Source organism: Cherax quadricarinatus, chromosome 26, assembly GCF_038502225.1.
Source record: "Cherax quadricarinatus isolate ZL_2023a chromosome 26, ASM3850222v1, whole genome shotgun sequence".
NCBI classification, from domain to species: Eukaryota; Metazoa; Arthropoda; class Malacostraca; order Decapoda; family Parastacidae; genus Cherax; species Cherax quadricarinatus.
Genome location: NC_091317.1, coordinates 5,794,053 through 5,815,073, shown reverse-complemented (window position 1 = coordinate 5,815,073; position 21,021 = coordinate 5,794,053). Strand labels below are relative to the sequence as shown.

Below are 21,021 nucleotides of genomic sequence, written 5' to 3'. Positions count from 1 at the left end.
CCTATTGTGATGGCATACCTGAGCGCTCAGGCACGTGTTTACAGACCTGCTGTGATGGCATACCTGAGCGCTCAGGCACGTGTTTACAGACCTACTGTGATGGCATACCTGAGCGCTCAGGCACGTGTTTACAGACCTACTGTGATGGCATACCTGAGCGCTCAGGCACGTGTTTACAGACCTACTGTGATGGCATACCTGAGCGCTCAGGCACGTGTTTACAGACCTACTGTGATGGCATACCTGAGCGCTCAGGCACGTGTTTACAGACCTGCTGTGAAGGCGCACCTGAGCGCTCAAGCACGTGTTTACAGACCTACTGTGATGGCATACCTGAGCGCTCAGGCACGTGTTTACAGACCTACTGTGATGGCATACCTGAGCGCTCAAGCACGTGTTTACAGACCTGCTGTGAAGGCTCACCTGAGCGCACAGGCACGTGTTTACAGACCTACTGTGATGGCATACCTGAGCGCTCAAGCACGTGTTTACAGACCTGCTGTGAAGGCGCACCTGAGCGCTCAGGCACGTGTTTACAGACCTGCTGTGAAGGCATACCTGAGCGCTCAGGCACGTGTTTACAGACCTACTGTGATGGCATACCTGAGCGCTCAAGCACGTGTTTACAGACCTACTGTGATGGCATACCTGAGCGCTCAGGCACGTGTTTACAGACCTACTGTGATGGGATACCTGAGCGCTCAGGCACGTGTTTACAGACCTACTGTGATGGCATACCTGAGCGCTCAGGCACGTGTTTACAGACCTACTGTGATGGCATACCTGAGCGCTCAAGCACGTGTTTACAGACCTACTGTGATGGCATACCTGAGCGCTCAAGCACGTGTTTACAGACCTCCTGTGATGGCATACCTGAGCGCTCACGCACGTGTTTACAGACCTACTGTGATGGCATACCTGAGCGCTCAGGCACGTGTTTACAGACCTACTGTGATGGCATACCTGAGCGCTCAAGCACGTGTTTACAGACCTATTGTGATGGCATACCTGAGCGCTCACGCACGTGTTTACAGACCTGCTGTGATGGCATACCTGAGCGCTCAGGCACGTGTTTACAGACCTACTGTGATGGCATACCTGAGCGCTCAGGCACGTGTTTACAGACCTACTGTGATGGCATACCTGAGCGCTCAGGCACGTGTTTACAGACCTACTGTGATGGCATACCTGAGCGCTCAGGCACGTGTTTACAGACCTACTGTGATGGCATACCTGAGCGCTCAGGCACGTGTTTACAGACCTGCTGTGAAGGCGCACCTGAGCGCTCAAGCACGTGTTTACAGACCTACTGTGATGGCATACCTGAGCGCTCAGGCACGTTTACAGACCTACTGTGATGGCATACCTGAGCGCTCAAGCACGTGTTTACAGACCTGCTGTGAAGGCTCACCTGAGCGCACAGGCACGTGTTTACAGACCTACTGTGATGGCATACCTGAGCGCTCAAGCACGTGTTTACAGACCTGCTGTGAAGGCGCACCTGAGCGCTCAGGCACGTGTTCACAGACCTGCTGTGAAGGCATACCTGAGCGCTCAGGCACGTGTTTACAGACCTACTGTGATGGCATACCTGAGCGCTCAAGCACGTGTCTACAGACCTACTGTGATGGCATACCTGAGCGCTCAGGCACGTGTTTACAGACCTACTGTGATGGCATACCTGAGCGCTCAAGCACGTGTTTACAGATCTACTGTGATGGCATACCTGAGCGCTCAGGCACGTGTTTACAGACCTACTGTGATGGCATACCTGAGCGCTCAAGCACGTGTTTACAGACCTACTGTGATGGCATACCTGAGCGCTCAAGCACGTGTTTACAGACCTACTGTGATGGCATACCTGAGCGCTAAAGCACGTGTTTACAGACTTACTGTGATGGGATACCTGAGCGCTCAAGCACGTGTTTACAGACCTACTGTGATGGCATACCTGAGCGCTCAAGCACGTGTTTACAGACCTACTGTGATGGCATACCTGAGCGCTCAGGCACGTGTTTACAGACCTACTGTGATGGCATACCTGAGCGCTCAGGCACGTGTTTACAGACCTACTGTGATGGCATACCTGAGCGCTCAGGCACGTGTTTACAGACCTACTGTGATGGCATACCTGAGCGCTCAAGCACGTGTTTACAGACCTACTGTGATGGCATACCTGAGCGCTAAAGCACGTGTTTACAGACTTACTGTGATGGGATACCTGAGCGCTCAAGCACGTGTTTACAGACCTGTGATGGCATACCTGAGCGCTCAAGCACGTGTTTACACTTACACCAATAGTGTAAGTTTTAATAGCTTGACGGCGCGACCTATGATTGGTTATAATCATGTAAAAATTGTAAATGGTAGTGTTAGAAGGCGAAGGTATGTACTTCCTAGAAGTGTACATTTTCTTAGTAATTTATCAGGGGAGGGACGCAGGGAGAAGAGGGAAGGAATAGAGATAATAAACAGAGATGGAAGGCAGGAGAAATGAGTGAATGATGAGAGTGGGGTTGTTATTGTTAAAGATGACAACCTGTAAATAGGATGATTGAAAATTGACAATATTGGCTGGGTAGTAGTTAGCCCTTCAATCTCTCTCTCTCAGGTTAGGACTCAGCCTCCCGGGAAGATAATCGTGACACACGCCCAACTTTCTCCGTCACGCCCTCCCTCCTTCTTCGCTTCCCATTCGTTTATTCCCTTCTCTTATCCCATTTCTCTCATCCTTCACACTATCTTCCTCGTGATTCCTTCTCCTTTCCATCCTTCCTTCACCCTCGCCTCCTCCTCCTCCTCTCATTTCCCTCTCTACCAACCATTTATCTTCTCGCTTCTTCAATTTTGGTATCGTGTTTCCACGCTCTTAATCTCTTTTTAATGCTCTACCTTTTTACAGTATTATATTTATTATATTCATTGGGAAGCGGTACACCCGTGTAAATCACAGCGCCTGGGCTAGGGAATGGGAAGTAATGCAGTTTGATGGGAAGGGAAAGGCAGCTTCAATTCTTTCGATGATGAGTCTTCAGGTTAGCTTATTATTACCCATAAAGGTAAAAATTACAGATGTGGCACGTATTTTTTTCTCCCTTGTAATTCCAGTCATCTGTCCCTTCAACACTGGTTGGTTGATGAGCAAAACACGTGCGCAATACTTGGGTATCTTCATTGTCGAAATATCTAGTCTGCGCAGCAGCAGCAGCAGCAGCAGCAGCAGCAGCAGCAGCAGGCTTATTCAGCAGAATACGGGTTGATGTAACTGAGTATGTGCTTATACTTCATGTCCTCTCCATTATACTGACAACTCTCTCGTGTTGCAGATATCCTGCAGGGAAGCGTGGGAGTCATCAACAACTACAACCTGTGCCACATGGAGACCATAGAGTGGGGGGAGATCATGTCTGACCCCAACGCCGAGTACATGTTCGTGTACAACTTCACCGAGCCGCAAAGGACGTGCCACTGCGACATGGCTTGCAAGAAGGGGTGCTGGGGAGAAGGGGAACACAACTGCCAGAAGTTCAGCAAGTTGACGTGTTCACCCCAGTGCAGTCAGGGCAGATGTTATGGTCCAGGACCACGGGACTGCTGCCACCTCTTCTGCGCTGGCGGGTGTACCGGACCAACTCAGCGGGATTGTCTGGTGAGTGAAGGAGCAAAGGGAAGAGTTAAAGTCAGGTAAGCTCACGCTGGTCACAGTCCTCAGAGGACTGATATGAAGATCCTGTCTGTTCAGAGCTTGGACTGCAATTAATCGACGGAGGATCGAGCTTCCACTACTACTTGCGTTAAATGATCCACATAGGTTTAGCACATTATATCAATATTAATAACAATAAAAATGCTTCTTCAAAACTTCAGTCAGACGGACACATGCCTCTATTTTTTTTTCTGAAATGGAGATTCAAAACATATATGACAAATTAGACACCATGATCGTTGCTCTGCTCTCGTAAATACAAATAAGCAGTTCATAAATATGTAATCTCTAACACACAAACACACAGTAGTTACAAGTGGAGAGGGTAACAGGAGTAGGATGGGAAAAGCTAAACTACAAAAGGGGGAGCTACACCAGCATGAGGAACTTCCTGCAGGAGGTTCAGTGGGAAGGAGAACTGGTAGGAAAATCAGTAAGCGAAATGATGAACTACGTGACGACAAAATGCAAGGAGGCAGAGGAGAGGTTTGTTCCCAAGGGCAACAGAAATAATGGGAAGACCAGAACGAGCCCTTGGTTTACCCAGAGGTGTAGGGAGGCAAACACTAAGTGCGCTAGAGAATGGAAGAAGTACAGAAGACAAAGGACCCAGGAAAACAAAGAGATTAGTTGAAGAACCAGAAACGAGTATGCACAGATAAGGAGGGAGGCCCAGCAACAGTACGAAAATGGCATAGCATCGAAAGTCAAGTCTGACCTGAGGTTGTTGTTTAGCCACATCAGGAGGAAGGCAACAGTCAAGGACCAGGGAATCAGGATGAAGGAAGGTGGGGAGCCCACAAGAAATGACCAATAAGTATGTGAGGAGCTCAACATGAGATTTAAGGAAGTATTTACAGTGAAGACAGAAAGGACTCTAAGAAGTCAGAATAGGGGGTACATCAACAAGGAATATACCAACAAGTGCTGGATGAAATGCACACAACCGAGGAGGTGAAGAAGCTAAGTGAACTTGATACCTCAAAGGCGGTGGGACCGGACATCTCTCTGAGAGAGATGGAGCAGAGATGCTGTGTGTGCCACTATCAGCAATTTTCAACTCATCCATTGAAACTGGGCAACTGCTGGAGATATGGAAGACAGCAAATGTAGTCCCCATTTTTAAGAAATGAGACAGACATGAGGCACTAAACTACAGACCAGTGTCACTGACATGTATAGTATGCAAAGTCATGGAGAAGATTATCAGGAGGAGAGTGGTTGGGCACTTAGAACGGAACAAGCTTATAAACGACAACCAGCATGGACTCAGGGAAGGAAAATCCTGTGTCACAAACCTACTGAATTTTTATGACAAGATAACAAAAGTAAGACACGAGAGAGAGAGGATTGGATAGATTGCATTTTCTTGGACTGCAAGAAGGCCTTCGACACAGTTTATCACAAAAGATTAGGGCAAAAGCTAGAGGATCAGGCATGCATAACAGGAAGAGCACTGCAATGGATCAGAGCACACCTGACAGGGAGGCTACAACGAATCATGGTATATGACGAGGTGTCAGAGTGGGTGCCTGTGAGAGCATGGTTCCACAGGGGTCAGTCCTAGGACCGGTGCTATTTTAGGTATGTGTGAATGACATAACAGAAGGGACAGACTCAGAAGTGTCCCTGTTTGTAGATGATGTTAAGTTAATGAGGGGAATTAAATCGGAGGATCAGGCAGGACTACAAAGAGACGTGGACAGGCTGCAAGCCTAGTCTAGCAACTGGCTCCTCGAATTTAACTCAGCCAAATGCAAAGTCATGAAGATCGTGGAAGGGCAAAGAAGACCGCAGAGAGAGTATAGGCTAGGTGGCCAAAGACTGCAAACCTCACTCAAGGAAAAGGATCTTGGGGTGAGTATAATACCAAGCACATCTCCTGAGGCACACATCAACCAGATAACTGCAGCAGCATATGGGCGCCTGGCAAACCTGAGAATAGCGTTCCAATACATCAGCAAGGAATCGTTTAAGACTCTGTACACCGTGTACGTCAGGCACATCCTGGGGTATGCAGCACCAGTTTGGAACCCACACCTAGTCAAGCATGTCAAGAAATTAGAGAAAGTGCAAATGTTTGCAACAAGACTAGTTCCAGAGCTAAGGGCAATGTCCTACGAAGAAAGGTTAAGGGAAATCTGCCTGATGACATTGGAGGACAGGAAGGTTAGGGGAGACATGATAACGACATACAAAATACTGCGAAGAATTGACAAGGTGGACAGAGACAGGCTGTTCCAGAGATGGGACACACAAACAAGGGGTCACAATTGGAAGTTGAAGACTCAGATGAGTCAAAGGGATGTTAGGCAGTATTTCTTTAGTCATAGAGTTGTCAGGAAGTGGGATAGTCTGGCAAGTGACATAGTGGAGGCAGGAACCATACATAGTTTTAAGACAAGGTTTGATAAAAGTTCATGGAGTAGGGAGAGAGGGGATTTAGTAGTGATTATTGAAGAGGCAGGGCCAGGAGCTATGAATAGACCCCTGCAGCCACAAACAGGTGAGTACACACACACACACACACACACACACACGCACACACACACACGCACACACACACACACACACAGTTTACTCGTCATTGAGTGAGCAGCACCTGGTGTAGCACAGCTGTGGATCATTGTGGTTCATAACCAAGGCTGCTGGTTCCCTCCTGCCTGAGTGATCTACAGCATGTGTGGGTTTAACTGGCCGCCAACACCCAACCACAACTGTTGACTAATAAAAAACAGAGCAAAAGAGGCGTATCCAGAATCACAATGTCTTAAAAGCTCATTTGAATATGAATAGAATCAGGCTGACCACTAGGCAATTAGGCGGGGCAGTCCTGAGCACTGGCCCGAGGCGGACCGGGCCACCTCTCACACGTGTGTGAGCGCGCACACACATGCACATGTATAAGACGCATATGCGCATACATTCGCAAGCACAAATATGTTTAAATTATGACACGCACATTTGTAAAATACTTATACATACACTGTAAATAATTTGGAAGGGGTTACACTCTTGTCGCAGATAACACTGTACATGGTGTAAACTAAATAGTTAATTAAGAAAACTGACAAGTTGAAGAATGAGACACTTGAGCAACATTTCGGAATCTCTATTAAGGAAACATTTCGCCAGCCAGTGGCTTCTTCAGTACATTACAGAGAAGAACGGTAGAAGATGAGGAGGAACTTGAGGTAATCAGTCCCTCAGCCTGGAGTCGATGTGTTAAGTCCATCAGTCTCAAGAGTGATGGACTGAACATCGTTCTCTGGAATGGACTGAAGAAGATACTGGCTGGCGAAACATTTCCTTAGTAAAGTTTCCCAAATGTTGCACAAGTGTCTCATTCTTCATATTACATGACACTCGGCCACACATAACTCAGGTTTCAAACAATATCATATGCCTTCATGACTCGAAAAAATTAGCCTAGCTTGAACATATATTCTTAGGGAAACACTAAACACGATTGAGTCATACAGGCCTGGGGAATCAATGGTAACTGGGTTTAATCCCAAAAAGAGTAGTGCAACTCAAATTCCTTGGTTCAAGAGCCATCACCAGCATCAAGGCACCCCCTCCTCCTTGAAATGTACAGTTGCTAGGTATTGTGCAAAATAAGTATTATTATATATTTCGGTCGCTGCGTGATCCAAGAACCGTATTCCCATATATCATAAGTCCGGCCTCCTTTACCTCAATGCATGCAAAAGGAATAGTGCAGAGTGGTCATAAAATTATAATGCAGTAGACTATAAAAATAAATATACATGTGTATGTATTTTTAATATTCAGATATTTTTTTTTTTTGATACTCTGGTATTTAAAAGTTTTAACAGAAAATTAATAGAAAATTTTCATACCTGGATATTAAAAAAATAATACCCACGTATTAAAACATTTTAATGCGTACATACAGCACCACCTACCTTAAGGACTGGTACTGTATTTGCCTATCTGTACTCACGTGTTTGTGGTTGCAGGGGTTGAGTTTCAGCTCCTGGGCTTAATTTCTCATGTGTTGCTATGCAGTTGCAGGTACTGTAGTGGTGTTTTGGCAACTACTCACCTCATCTTTTTTTCTTAACAGGCTTGTGGCAACTTCTATGATGATGGGGAGTGCAAGTTGGAATGTCCACCAATGCAACGCTACAACACCATCACCTATTCATGGGAGACCAACCCTAATGGCAAGTATGCTTATGGAGCTACTTGTGTGAAGAACTGCCCAGAACACTTATTGAAAGACAATGGTGCCTGTGTCAGGTCTTGTCCTAAGGGAAAGAAAGCAGTGGATGGTGAGTGTGTACCTTGTAGTGGACCATGCCCCAAGACCTGCCCAGGTGACAAGTTTATCAATGCTGGCAATATAGACTCCTTTAAAGGGTGTACTATTTTTGATGGCTCCCTCACCATTATGGATCATTCATTTGACGGGTACCAGCATGTATTTCCCAACTACACATTTGGGGAGAAGTATCCAAGGATGCACCCGTCTAAGCTTGAGGTGCTTAGCACACTCAAGGAAGTGACAGGCTACATCAATATTCAGGCCACACACCCAGAGTTCACAAATCTTTCCTTTCTAAAAAACCTGGAGGTAATCGGCGGTCGGGTCCTAACAGAATATTTCTCCTCTCTGTACATCATCAAAACTTCGCTCAAATCTCTTAATCTTAGATCTTTAAATAAAATTCGGTCTGGGAAGGTCTGTATTTTGGAAAATAAAGAGCTGTGTTTTGTAGAGAAGATCAATTGGTTAAAATTCATGCGTAATGGAGATGACATAAAGGCCAACACACATACATTGCTGCAGAACAATGCAGATAGAGAGCAGTGCATGAGGGAAGGGTTGGTGTGCCACAATGAGTGCAGCAATGAAGGCTGCTGGGGCACTGGCGAGAACGAATGCCTCTCTTGTAGTAACTTCAAGCTTGGCGAGCGATGTGTCAACAACTGCAATCTTCCCGGGATATACCAGATTGATGATAAAGTCTGTGGTTTCTGCCACAAAGAGTGTGACAGTAGCTGCCATGGACCAGACTCCAACCACTGCGACCGGTGCAAGAATGTAAAAGACGGACCTTACTGCGTGGAAAGATGCCCAGACACCAAGTATAATGATAATGGTGAGTGCAGATTATGCCACGAAAACTGTGTTGGTGGGTGTAAGGGTCCCGAGAACACCATAGGTGAACATGGGTGTATGTCATGCAAAAAAGCTGTGATCAATGGTGACCTAGAGGTGCAATATTGCCTATCAGAGAATGAATCTTGCCCCAATGGTTATTTCTCTGAATGGGTGGTACATCAGGAGACCGGCGACTTGAGGAGACTTGCAGGGAAAACCATCTGTCGACGCTGCCACCCACGTTGCAAGAACTGTACAGCTTATGGTTTCCACATCAGTGTGTGCCATGAGTGTGTTAGCTATCGGAGGGGAGAACACTGTGAGGATGAGTGTCCCCAGGATCACTATGCTGATGAAAAGCTCCATGTGTGCTATAAGGTAGGTCACAGTATTAATTTTTCTCAAATACTTATTTTTCATTCAATACACGTTTCTGTTAAAATACACTCTTACAAAGTTGTGAAGGACATCAGTAAATACCCATATATTTATCACAAATTCTAATTAATGGCTTCCATTGCTTATCTACATTAAACACAGTGTTCGTCGGAATGTTCCAATGGGTGTTCAGGGCCACTGGAGTCGCAGTGCCAGACATGTCGCAACTACAGGATCTACCTGGAGGGGGATCCTGGTATGAACAACACTAAGTTTAATTGTACTGCATTCTGCCCACCTGCTCTGCCTTACAAGATCTTCCCAGAGGATGCCTCTGACCCCTACTGTGGCAAGGATCCGCTACCTCTTCCCCTGTGAGCAAATAATAATACTGAATTTGCATTTAATATAATTTTGTGTAATTTTGTTTAAAATAAGCATAGTGAGGAAACATGGAACAGTGTATACTTATATTAATTTTTTTTTGCCTCCTGATATATGAACAGTAATATAATCTTGGCTGAAATTTACTTTTTTAAGCTAGGAGAATTTAATATGTATATATTATGGAAACACTGTACTTTATACTGTCTCTTTATACTGTACAGTATCTGTAAGTTATTATTTTAATGCTTTGGGATGAATAGTTGAATTTTTATTAGAGTTAGTCAATTAAATTTGGTAATTAAGAAAACTAGAATTTTCAGAAAAAGATAAATTGTTGAATAGAATAATAGAAATTAATAAATTACAGTATTCTATTATTATTATATTCATAAAATAATGTCAAGTCCTTATAAATCATACAGTGTTAGAAAATATAAATTTTCTAAGAAAAGAAGTGAAATCCATTGCATAATTTGATACAAAACATATGCAATAACTAAGTACATCAGTTAACATGAAGTAATGTTGCAGTGATGACGAAAGCATCCCAGCCATCCTGGGAGGTACACTGGGCTGTGTATTCCTGCTCTGCACTTTCCTAGCAGTGTTCTGCTACCTGTGGTGGCAACGTAACAAGACCAAGGAGGCAGCACTCAAGATGACCATGACCATGATGCCCTATGATGACAACGAGCCCCTCAAACCCACCAACATTAAGCCAAATTTAGCCAAGTTGCGAATAGTGAAGGAGGCAGAGTTGCGCAAGGGAGGAATTCTGGGCTATGGCGCCTTCGGCACCGTGTATAAGGGTGTTTGGGTGCCTGAGGGTGAAAATGTCAAGATTCCTGTTGCCATCAAAGTATTGCGAGAAGGTATGATGGTTAACTTATGATGTGTCTGATATCCTATTTGCCATTCTTCAAGATTTGTTATATGTATATAAAAAAATTTCATTAGTTGTATCACACTACCCCATAGGTCCTGTTCTACTTGCCTGCTACTTTATATGTGAATTATTTTTAATACACCAGCTGTTTTCCACTGAAAGTGTTCCATCACTGTCATCTAAGAAGCATGCTGATATCTTAGCTCAGATGACCCTCTGAACTGCAAACATCATAAGGAAGTACTAAGCCCATAGCGTTATACAGTGCCAGTGGAATGAGAGGTGATCAAGGTTTGATGCAAGGAAAGAGAAGGCAGCACCAATTCTTTTAACCAAGAGCCCTTCACCAGCATCAAGACACCCCCTTCCTTCCCCTTGCAGGGAAATATATTAGAGTGACTCTTCTATACCAGTTCTTTCTTTGCTATTTTAAATTGTCTTTTTGTTCTCCAAGTAAATAGTGCTAAGGAATAGTATTCCACATTTATTTTCTCATATTCCTTAATTCTCATTTCTTAACTCTGGGATCTCTCTTGCTGCATGTCTTATTTTTTCTGTTTTATTTGTATTTTTGTGATGAGGACACTGTACTACATCAAAGATAATGAAAAAATACTTTATAATAGACAGCAACCACCCAGGGAAGTACTACCGTCCTGCCAGATGACTGTGAAACAAAAACCTGTAATTGTTTTGCATGATGGTAGGATTGCTGGTTTCTTTTTCTGTCTCATAAACACGCTAAGATAACAGGGATATCTTGCTACTCCTACTAACACTTTGGTCACACTTCACAGACACGCACATGCATATATATATATACATACATCTAGGTTTTTCTCCTTTTTCTAAATAGCTCTTGTTCTTTTTTATTTCTTCTATTGTCCATGGGGAAGTGGAAAAGAATCTTTCCTCCGTAAGCCATGCGTGTCGTATGAGGCGACTAAAATGCCGGGAGCAATGGGCTAGTAACCCCTTCTCCTGTATACAATTACTAAAAAAGAGAAGAAGAAAAACTTTATAAAACTGGGTTGCTTAAATGTGCGTGGATGTAGTGCGGATGACAAGAAACAGATGATTGCTGATGTTATGAATGAAAAGAAGTTGGATGTCCTGGCCCTAAGCGAAACAAAGCTGAAGGGGGTAGGAGAGTTTCAGTGGGGGGAAATAAATGGGATTAAATCTGGAGTATCTGAGAGAGTTAGAGCAAAGGAAGGGGTAGCAGTAATGTTAAATGATCAGTTATGGAAGGAGAAAAGAGAATATGAATGTGTAAATTCAAGAATTATGTGGATTAAAGTAAAGGTTGGATGCGAGAAGTGGGTCATAATAAGCGTGTATGCACCTGGAGAAGAGAGGAATGCAGAGGAGAGAGAGAGATTTTGGGAGATGTTAAGTGAATGTATAGGAGCCTTTGAACCAAGTGAGAGAGTAATTGTGGTAGGGGACTTGAATGCTAAAGTAGGAGAAACTTTTAGAGAGGGTGTGGTAGGTAAGTTTGGGGTGCCAGGTGTAAATGATAATGGGAGCCCTTTGATTGAACTTTGTATAGAAAGGGGTTTAGTTATAGGTAATACATATTTTAAGAAAAAGAGGATAAATAAGTATACACGATATGATGTAGGGCGAAATGACAGTAGTTTGTTGGATTATGTATTGGTAGATAAAAGACTGTTGAGTAGACTTCAGGATGTACATGTTTATAGAGGGGCCACAGATATATCAGATCACTTTCTAGTTGTAGCTACACTGAGAGTAAAAGGTAGATGGGATACAAGGAGAATAGAAGCATCAGGGAAGAGAGAGGTGAAGGTTTATAAACTAAAAGAGGAGGCAGTTAGGGTAAGATATAAACAGCTATTGGAGGATAGATGGGCTAATGAGAGCATAGGCAATGGGGTCGAAGAGGTATGGGGTAGGTATAAAAATGTAGTGTTAGAGTGTTCAGCAGAAGTTTGTGGTTACAGGAAAGTGGGTGCAGGAGGGAAGAGGAGCGATTGGTGGAATGATGATGTAAAGAGAGTAGTAAGGGAGAAAAAGTTAGCATATGAGAAGTTTTTACAAAGTAGAAGTGATGCAAGGAGGGAAGAGTATATGGAGAAAAAGAGAGAGGTTAAGAGAGTGGTGAAGCAATGTAAAAAGAGAGCAAATGAGAGAGTGGGTGAGATGTTATCAACAAATTTTGTTGAAAATAAGAAAAAGTTTTGGAGTGAGATTAACAAGTTAAGAAAGCCTAGAGAACAAATGGATTTGTCAGTTAAAAATAGGAGAGGAGAGTTATTAAATGGAGAGTTAGAGGTATTGGGAAGATGGAAGGAATATTTTGAGGAATTGTTAAATGTTGATGAAGATAGGGAAGCTGTGATTTCGTGTATAGGGCAAGGAGGAATAACATCTTGTAGGAGTGAGGAAGAGCCAGTTGTGAGTGTGGGGGAAGTTCGTGAGGCAGTAGGTAAAATGAAAGGGGGTAAGGCAGCCGGGATTGATGGGATAAAGATAGAAATGTTAAAAGCAGGTGGGGATATAGTTTTGGAGTGGTTGGTGCAATTGTTTAATAAATGTATGGAAGAGGGTAAGGTACCTAGGGATTGGCAGAGAGCATGCATAGTTCCTTTGTATAAAGGCAAAGGGGATAAAAGAGAGTGCAAAAATTATAGGGGGATAAGTCTGTTGAGTGTACCTGGTAAAGTGTATGGTAGAGTTATAATTGAAAGAATTAAGAGTAAGACGGAGAATAGGATAGCAGATGAACAAGGAGGCTTTAGGAAAGGTAGGGGGTGTGTGGACCAGGTGTTTACAGTGAAACATATAAGTGAACAGTATTTAGATAAGGCTAAAGAGGTCTTTGTGGCATTTATGGATTTGGAAAAGGCGTATGACAGGGTGGATAGGGGGGCAATGTGGCAGATGTTGCAAGTGTATGGTGTAGGAGGTAGGTTACTGAAAGCAGTGAAGAGTTTTTATGAGGATAGTGAGGCTCAAGTTAGAGTATGTAGGAAAGAGGGAAATTTTTTCCCAGTAAAAGTAGGCCTTAGACAAGGATGTGTGATGTCACCGTGGTTGTTTAATATATTTATAGATGGGGTTGTAAGAGAAGTAAATGCGAGGGTCTTGGCAAGAGGCGTGGAGTTAAAAGATAAAGAATCACACACAAAGTGGGAGTTGTCACAGCTGCTCTTTGCTGATGACACTGTGCTCTTGGGAGATTCTGAAGAGAAGTTGCAGAGATTGGTGGATGAATTTGGTAGGGTGTGCAAAAGAAGAAAATTAAAGGTGAATACAGGAAAGAGTAAGGTTATGAGGATAACAAAAAGATTAGGTGATGAAAGATTGAATATCAGATTGGAGGGAGAGAGTATGGAGGAGGTGAACGTATTCAGATATTTGGGAGTGGACGTGTCAGCGGATGGGTCTATGAAAGATGAGGAGAATCATAGAATTGATGAGGGAAAAAGAGTGAGTGGTGCACTTAGGAGTCTGTGGAGACAAAGAACTTTGTCCTTGGAGGCAAAGAGGGGAATGTATGAGAGTATAGTTTTACCAACGCTCTTATATGGGTGTGAAGCGTGGGTGATGAATGTTGCAGCGAGGAGAAGGCTGGAGGCAGTGGAGATGTCATGTCTGAGGGCAATGTGTGGTGTGAATATAATGCAGAGAATTCGTAGTTTGGAAGTTAGGAGGAGGTGCGGGATTACCAAAACTGTTGTCCAGAGGGCTGAGGAAGGGTTGTTGAGGTGGTTCGGACATGTAGAGAGAATGGAGCGAAACAGAATGACTTCAAGAGTGTATCAGTCTGTAGTGGAAGGAAGGCGGGGTAGGGGTCGGCCTAGGAAAGGTTGGAGGGAGGGGGTAAAGGAGGTTTTGTGTGCGAGGGGCTTGGACTTCCAGCAGGCATGCGTGAGCGTGTTTGATAGGAGTGAATGGAGACAAATGGTTTTTAATACTTGACGTGCTGTTGGAGTGTGAGCAAAGTAACATTTATGAAGGGATTCAGGGAAACCGGCAGGCCGGACTTGAGTCCTGGAGATGGGAAGTACAGTGCCTGCACTCTGAAGGAGGGGTGTTAATGTTGCAGTTTAAAAACTGTAGTGTAAAGCACCCTTCTGGCAAGACAGTGATGGAGTGAATGATGGTGAAAGTTTTTCTTTTTCGGGCCACCCTGCCTTGGTGGGAATCGGCCGGTGTGATAATAAAAAAAAAATACTGTATTTAATATATTGTCTGATGCACATATGTAAATATGATTATCAAGAAATGATAAGTAATCTGTGAATATAATGGACCTTTATATAACATATTTTAAAAATACAGAACAAAATCCACTGGGTGATTCAATTGAGAAACAACGGACAAAGTCACGTTGGTTACAGAATTGTAGGTTATTGTTACTATCATAGCAAAACTATCTTCTCAGTTCACCACAGCTGCCATTACAAACCACCTACTTCTCCCTTAGTCGGTTACATTGAGGATTTACTAAAACTTCCACAAATGGTGTTCTGATTAGAGATGATGAGTGCAGCACTTCCACTTGCAGGTACTGGAACTAATGTGAACAAGGAGATCCTGGAAGAGGCTTATATCATGGCATCTGTGGACCATCCCAACCTTCTGCAGCTCCTGGCTGTCTGCATGACCACTCAGATCATGCTCGTCACACAGCTCATGCCACTAGGCTGCCTCTTAGATTATGTCCGTAATAACAAAGACAAGGTAAGACACTTAGATTTAGTGGCTTGTTTTATAATTATAATTATTGATGTGTCCACTTTCATGGGGTGGTGAAGTACTAGCCTAGAAAAACTTTAAAACAAGAGGGCTTAAAATACACCTCTAATAAATAATTAATATATAAAAAAGTGAAATTTAATTGTAGATGAATGGTTCAAAGAACCGACACGTTGTTAAATTAGACACATGCGCAACTCTTGGGTATCTTTATTGAGGAGGAAATAGAGATACCCAAGAGTTGCACATATGAAATTTAATTATTATTATTTGTATTATAATTTTACAAAATATGTTAAATCATTGTGTGTCACTCAGAAAGAAATTTCTTCATGATTTTCACACAAAATATTAACAGTTTTATCTGAGGTGTGTCACAGCCGAGGTGTAACAGGCTCAACTTCACTTGAATAATCATAGAAGAAATGTCATTCATTTATTCCCCTTATAACCAGGGCCAGATTAAGAAGTCTCCGGGCCCTAGGCTATTCAGATTGGTGGGGCCCCTTTGAGTTATGGGTAAGCAAAGCGACCCCTTCCAGCTTGGGGGTGGAGGGTGGGGGGGTCAGTGTGAGCCTGTTTAAGGTCTAATTAAATACATTCTGGCTATTTAGATTAAATTTAATAGATTAAATTTAAAATGGTTAGGTTTATTTATTTTTATTTTATTTTATTTCATTATTTAGTTTTGTTTTGATTAATTTTTAAAAATCAATTTTACTCTCCAAACACTTTAACTTTTTAGGTAGGGACCCCTTTGCACTTGCACCATGTGCGCAGTCTTGGATGAGCCCTGAACCCCTTGGACCGCGGGGCCTCCAAATGCACGGGGCCCTAGGCAAATGCCTAGTTTGCCTATGCTGTAATCCGGCCCTGCTTATAACAGATTACTCCCTTCAATGTTGTTCAGTGCCACTTCTCATATGGTGTTGGTGTGAATCCCAAGTTATTTTTCACACAACACTCACTGTATCTATGTTATTTTGCAATATTCACAATTGTATATCTGTCCATGCTATCTCTTAGTGCTCTTTAGATTTGTCTGTTATCTCACAACACTATTATGTTATCCTGAAACATACACTATATCTGTCCATGTTATCTCTCAACTCACTATATCTGTCCATGTTATCTCTCATCTCAATGTAAATGTCCATGCTATCTCAAACACTCACTATACCTGTCCATGATATCTTCCAACACTGTCTCTATGTTACCTCACAATACTCACTTTATCAACTCATGTGATCTCACAACACTCACTACATCTACCTATGTTCTTAAACTTCCTCTCTTCAGTGTTTATACTTAAATGTATAGAGGTTTATAAAAGCATTTTAAGTGTTCTTATTATATATATTCTTAGGGAGTGATTACCATGAGTATTATATGCATGATCTTCGGAAAATTACAACCCTGAAATACATACATTATTTATTTCAGATTGGGTCCAAGCCACTCTTAAACTGGTGTACCCAAATTGCACGTGGAATGGCATATCTTGAAGACCGCCGCCTAGTGCATCGTGACCTTGCAGCAAGGAATGTCTTGGTGCAAACACCAAATTGTGTCAAAATCACAGACTTTGGCTTAGCCAAACTTTTGGACTATAATGAGGATGAGTACAAAGCAGCTGGTGGAAAGATGCCTATCAAGTGGTTGGCCCTGGAATGTATACAGCATAGGATCTTCACTCATAAGTCTGATGTTTGGGCATTTGGTAAGGAATATTAATATTGACATACGTTATGAGTAGATACAGCTTTGGGCATAGGACACACCCCTGTAAGCCTGTTTAAGCTACTCCTACACTAAGCCACACTTATTTAACCCTTTGACTGTCGAGACCCCTGCTCACAAACCTGCTCTCAGTGTCAATGAAATGATAGAGAATCTTTTCCCGATGGTAATGACACCAAGAGTACGAAATTTGATTGAAAACTTACAGAATTATGCTCTTGCGAAGGTAGCGATCTCTGCAATATTTACGCATCTGCGATTTCACCCACTTTGAGCCCTATTTTTGGCCAATTCCATTGTTCCAGTCAACCAAACTCATAGATATTTCTTTAGAACTCCATTTGTTCTATCGACTGAGTACAAGAAACCACCCATTTACTGATTTCAAGTACCCAATAAAGTGGTCAGAAATTGGCAATTTGGCAAATTTCATGCAAATTAAAAAAGATGCCAATTTCAAAATAGGGTCCAGAATGAACAATGCAGACATTCCTGGCTTTAAAATAACATTTTCTTTGTTCATCAGTCACATCTCCAGGCCCCTCTGATATTACTCTTGCTTTCTATTTTGAATTTTTATTCACACAAAAAATAGAAGATTTACTGTTATGCAGACTACTGCATTATTGTAATAATTGTATAAATAATGTCAACCCATTCATAACTGCATATTAGAATGGCTAGTTGGACACTTATTGGACAATGATGTCATTTGTTTAACATCGGCAAAAATCTAACATTTCCGCTACTTTGAGCTCAATTTCAAGGTTTGCATCGTGAAATCAATCAAAAGCATCTCTACTTCTATAATATGTCTTCCATTCTATCAAATGAGACCAAGAAAATGAGAATACAACCATAAATACTATACAGAAATACACCTCAAGTCAGCATTTTAATCCAAAAGCACAGTCGGAGTTTTCTTCCTCTCATTGTGCACTGTGTGCTGCAGGATTTTTTTATACTGTGCACACTGACCACACAGACCCATTCTCTCACATGTAGGCCTACCAGCTTTCTCCCGCTTGATTTGAAGCTGCTAGAATTTTGGAGTATAAATACGTCAAAAACTCTGGCTCGTAAGATGTATATATACATCAGAAACAGTTAGAGGGTTAATAGAGAAAGATTCCAATCCTAGACCAGTGCTTAAACATGTGTGGCTTGGTCTTCATCACTTAGAGCATACAATACCTGGAGTATACCTGGAGAGGGTTTTCGGGATTCAACGTCCCCACGGCCCAGTCTGGGACCAGGCTTCGTGGTGGATCAGGGTCTGATCAACCAGGCTGTTACTGTTGACCGCATGTAAACAACATACAAACTACAGCCCGGCAGATCAGGCACTGATTTTAGGTGCCTGTTCAGCACCTTCTTGAAGATAACCAGAGGTCAAGGACAATGAGAATGGCTGAGGGTTAAATATAATGCAAAAGTCAGGATTTTCTTTTATGCATCAAATTTATAAGCTAAGATCTGTTATCCTACATCAGCTTATTTCAAAGCCCAACCCTATCTAAGATATACTACCACCCCCCTGGATGCGACCCACACAAGTCAACTAATACCCAGGTGCCTACTTACTGCTAGATGAACAGGGACAGCAGGTCTAAGAAAACATGCCCAACATTTCCACCCCGTACCAGGGATCAAACTCCAGACACTCAGTGTGTTAGCCGAGTGTGTTACCAACCAAGCCGTGGAACACCTATCACACATGACTAGACTGCGGTTGAGAAAAATATATGTATCACTGGTTATAAATGCATTCATACATACCAGATTTAATCAGTTAACCTATTTTGAACAAATAACCAATGGATAATCAAAGAATCTTCCCTGAAAAAAAAATTTTATCCAGGAAAATTCTCAGTTTTTGCCATGAAACTGTTCAATTTAGCAGTGGCGTTGCTAGGGTTGGTGTCACCCAGGGTGGCATCTTTGGTGTCACCCCCATGAAATCCATGGGTGGGGTGATGGGGGGAGTAAACTCCAGTTATGTCACTACTGCATGACCAGTGACTAATGTTTAACAATGAGAACGTTTAAGGGCCACAAACCGAACAGGAGAATACTTCTCAACTTTATTAATGATAAAATAAATAGCCGTAGTAATATTGAGGAAACAAACTCAAATACCACTTTGAGTACAGGCAACAGATCGTACATTTACTCATCTTCAACAGTGCAAAAAAAAAAAAAAAACTTGAAAAATAACGAAAAACATTGCAGTATCGGAGAAACACTAGTTCCAATTTGACCTTGAGTACAGGTAACATCTCAGTGAATCTGATCTTACATTTAGTTGCCTTGAATCCTGCAAAATCATCCATCACATCATCTAAATCTATGATTTTCCCTATATAGGCCTATTTGTACTCTGTAATCATAAAAGAGGCTATATATAAACAAAGGATTTTTCTCTTATGTTGCTGCAGCACTGTTTTGGGCATTAGTGTCACCTTCTTTAGAGGCTCTATGGTGTCACCCCTTGATGGACTCACCCAGGGTGCCCTCCCCCACTTACGACACCACTGCAATTTAGTAGTCCCAAGGGATGAGCTGCTGACCCCTTAGATAGATAGATGCATTCATATATACATAGCATTACATTATATTACATACAGTACAATACAATTTCTTTAATCACTACAAATAATGTAGTTTACATGCAATAAAACACTGGTAGGCACAAAAGAAAGCCTGTAATATGCAATACTTTTTTGGGCAAACTAATCCTAATGCTTATATGTTACTTAAGATTTAGACATAGACTGTTAAGTAGGATTTCTTATGCACTTAACTACAATAATATGTATAATAAGAAATTTAGCTAATGAACAAATAGCACACTTTCAAAATTATTACTTATAATATTAAATTGACTCAATGATCTTCAGTTTTGTGGAGTGACTGAATAGAGATGAAGATACAGCAAGTTACTTAGGTAAAATAAATACAGTGGGATACATTATACAGTAATAATATATGCAAGCATGCTGTAAAATTCTATTGTAATGAATATTCATGACCCTTGTGGGTTTAGCACTTACTTTTGACTGTAATAATAATAAAAATAATGAATAATCACTGATCGGGACATGACTTGAAAGTTAAATCTGTGATCATTTATGTTAATTTGTTAACCATTTTATTTTTCCCTGTATAGGTGTGACAGTCTGGGAGATTTTAGCCTATGGTGGACGTCCTTATGAAGATATCCCTGCACGAGAAGTACCAGACTTACTAGAAAAAGGAGAACGGCTGCCCCAGCCACCTATTTGCACCATTGATGTTTATATGCTTATGATTCGTTGTTGGATGTTGGACGCTGAGAGCCGCCCAAGCTTTCGTGAGCTGGCAGAGGAATTTGCAAAAATGGCACGTGATCCTGGGAGATTCTTAGTAATACCAGGAGATAAGCTGATGCGGTTACCATCTTATACACCTCAAGATGAAAGAGAACTGATCCGCTCATTGTCATCAGCCATTGAAGGTGAAGGCATTGTGATGGCAGCAGAAGAGTATTTACAACCTAAGTATGGCAGCGGAAGTGTTGCTGTCACAGGCACCACTACCACGTCTTCAACTTCAACCTCTGATCCTACCACCCCAGTCAAAAAAACTGCAGGAGGATATAGTCTAGGTGCTGGTGCAGAATATATATCTGGAAGAGCAGAGTCTCCCCAAAACCGCCATAATCTGCAGAGGGAGAGGAAATATGCACACCTGGAGGCTGGAGCTGTAGGGTCTCCCGGACAGAGGCCGCGCGGTGACTCTCTTACATCACGCTACTGCTCTGACCCACTCAAGATGCTAGGTAAAGGTGTGTCTCTAGTGCACCTTGGCGCCACATGCTTTTGTTATTTGTTGCACCACTTAGCTTGATTTAGCAGCATTGACCTTGTATGTAGTACTGTAGTTGTACATTAAAATTAAGTTGAATGAAGCCTTGAAAAAACATTTCCTGTATTAACATTTAAAAGCATGCTTTTATTTATTGCACCATCTGTCTTTAGCATTATTGACTTTTTAGTACAGTACTTAGTTGTAAGTCAAATTTCA

General features: G+C 42.3%; 1 protein-coding gene across 4 annotated transcripts in view; it reads left to right on the top strand.

Annotated features, from left to right (window-relative positions):
- The window catches only part of Egfr (epidermal growth factor receptor), a 222,786-nt gene that overhangs the window by 184,790 nt on the left and 16,975 nt on the right, over positions 1–21,021 (top strand). For 3 of the 4 annotated variants that reach the window (XM_070088765.1, XM_070088762.1, XM_053780445.2), the window contains 7 exons: positions 3,327–3,649; positions 7,797–9,215; positions 9,378–9,589; positions 10,134–10,474; positions 15,026–15,201; positions 16,660–16,936; positions 20,126–20,782. In XM_070088765.1, coding sequence (XP_069944866.1) covers positions 3,327–3,649; positions 7,797–9,215; positions 9,378–9,589; positions 10,134–10,474; positions 15,026–15,201; positions 16,660–16,936; positions 20,126–20,782 — 3,405 coding nt within the window. The remainder of the gene's footprint in view (positions 1–3,326; positions 3,650–7,796; positions 9,216–9,377; positions 9,590–10,133; positions 10,475–15,025; positions 15,202–16,659; positions 16,937–20,125; positions 20,783–21,021) is intronic. The other variant, XM_070088764.1, reaches the window with a different exon arrangement.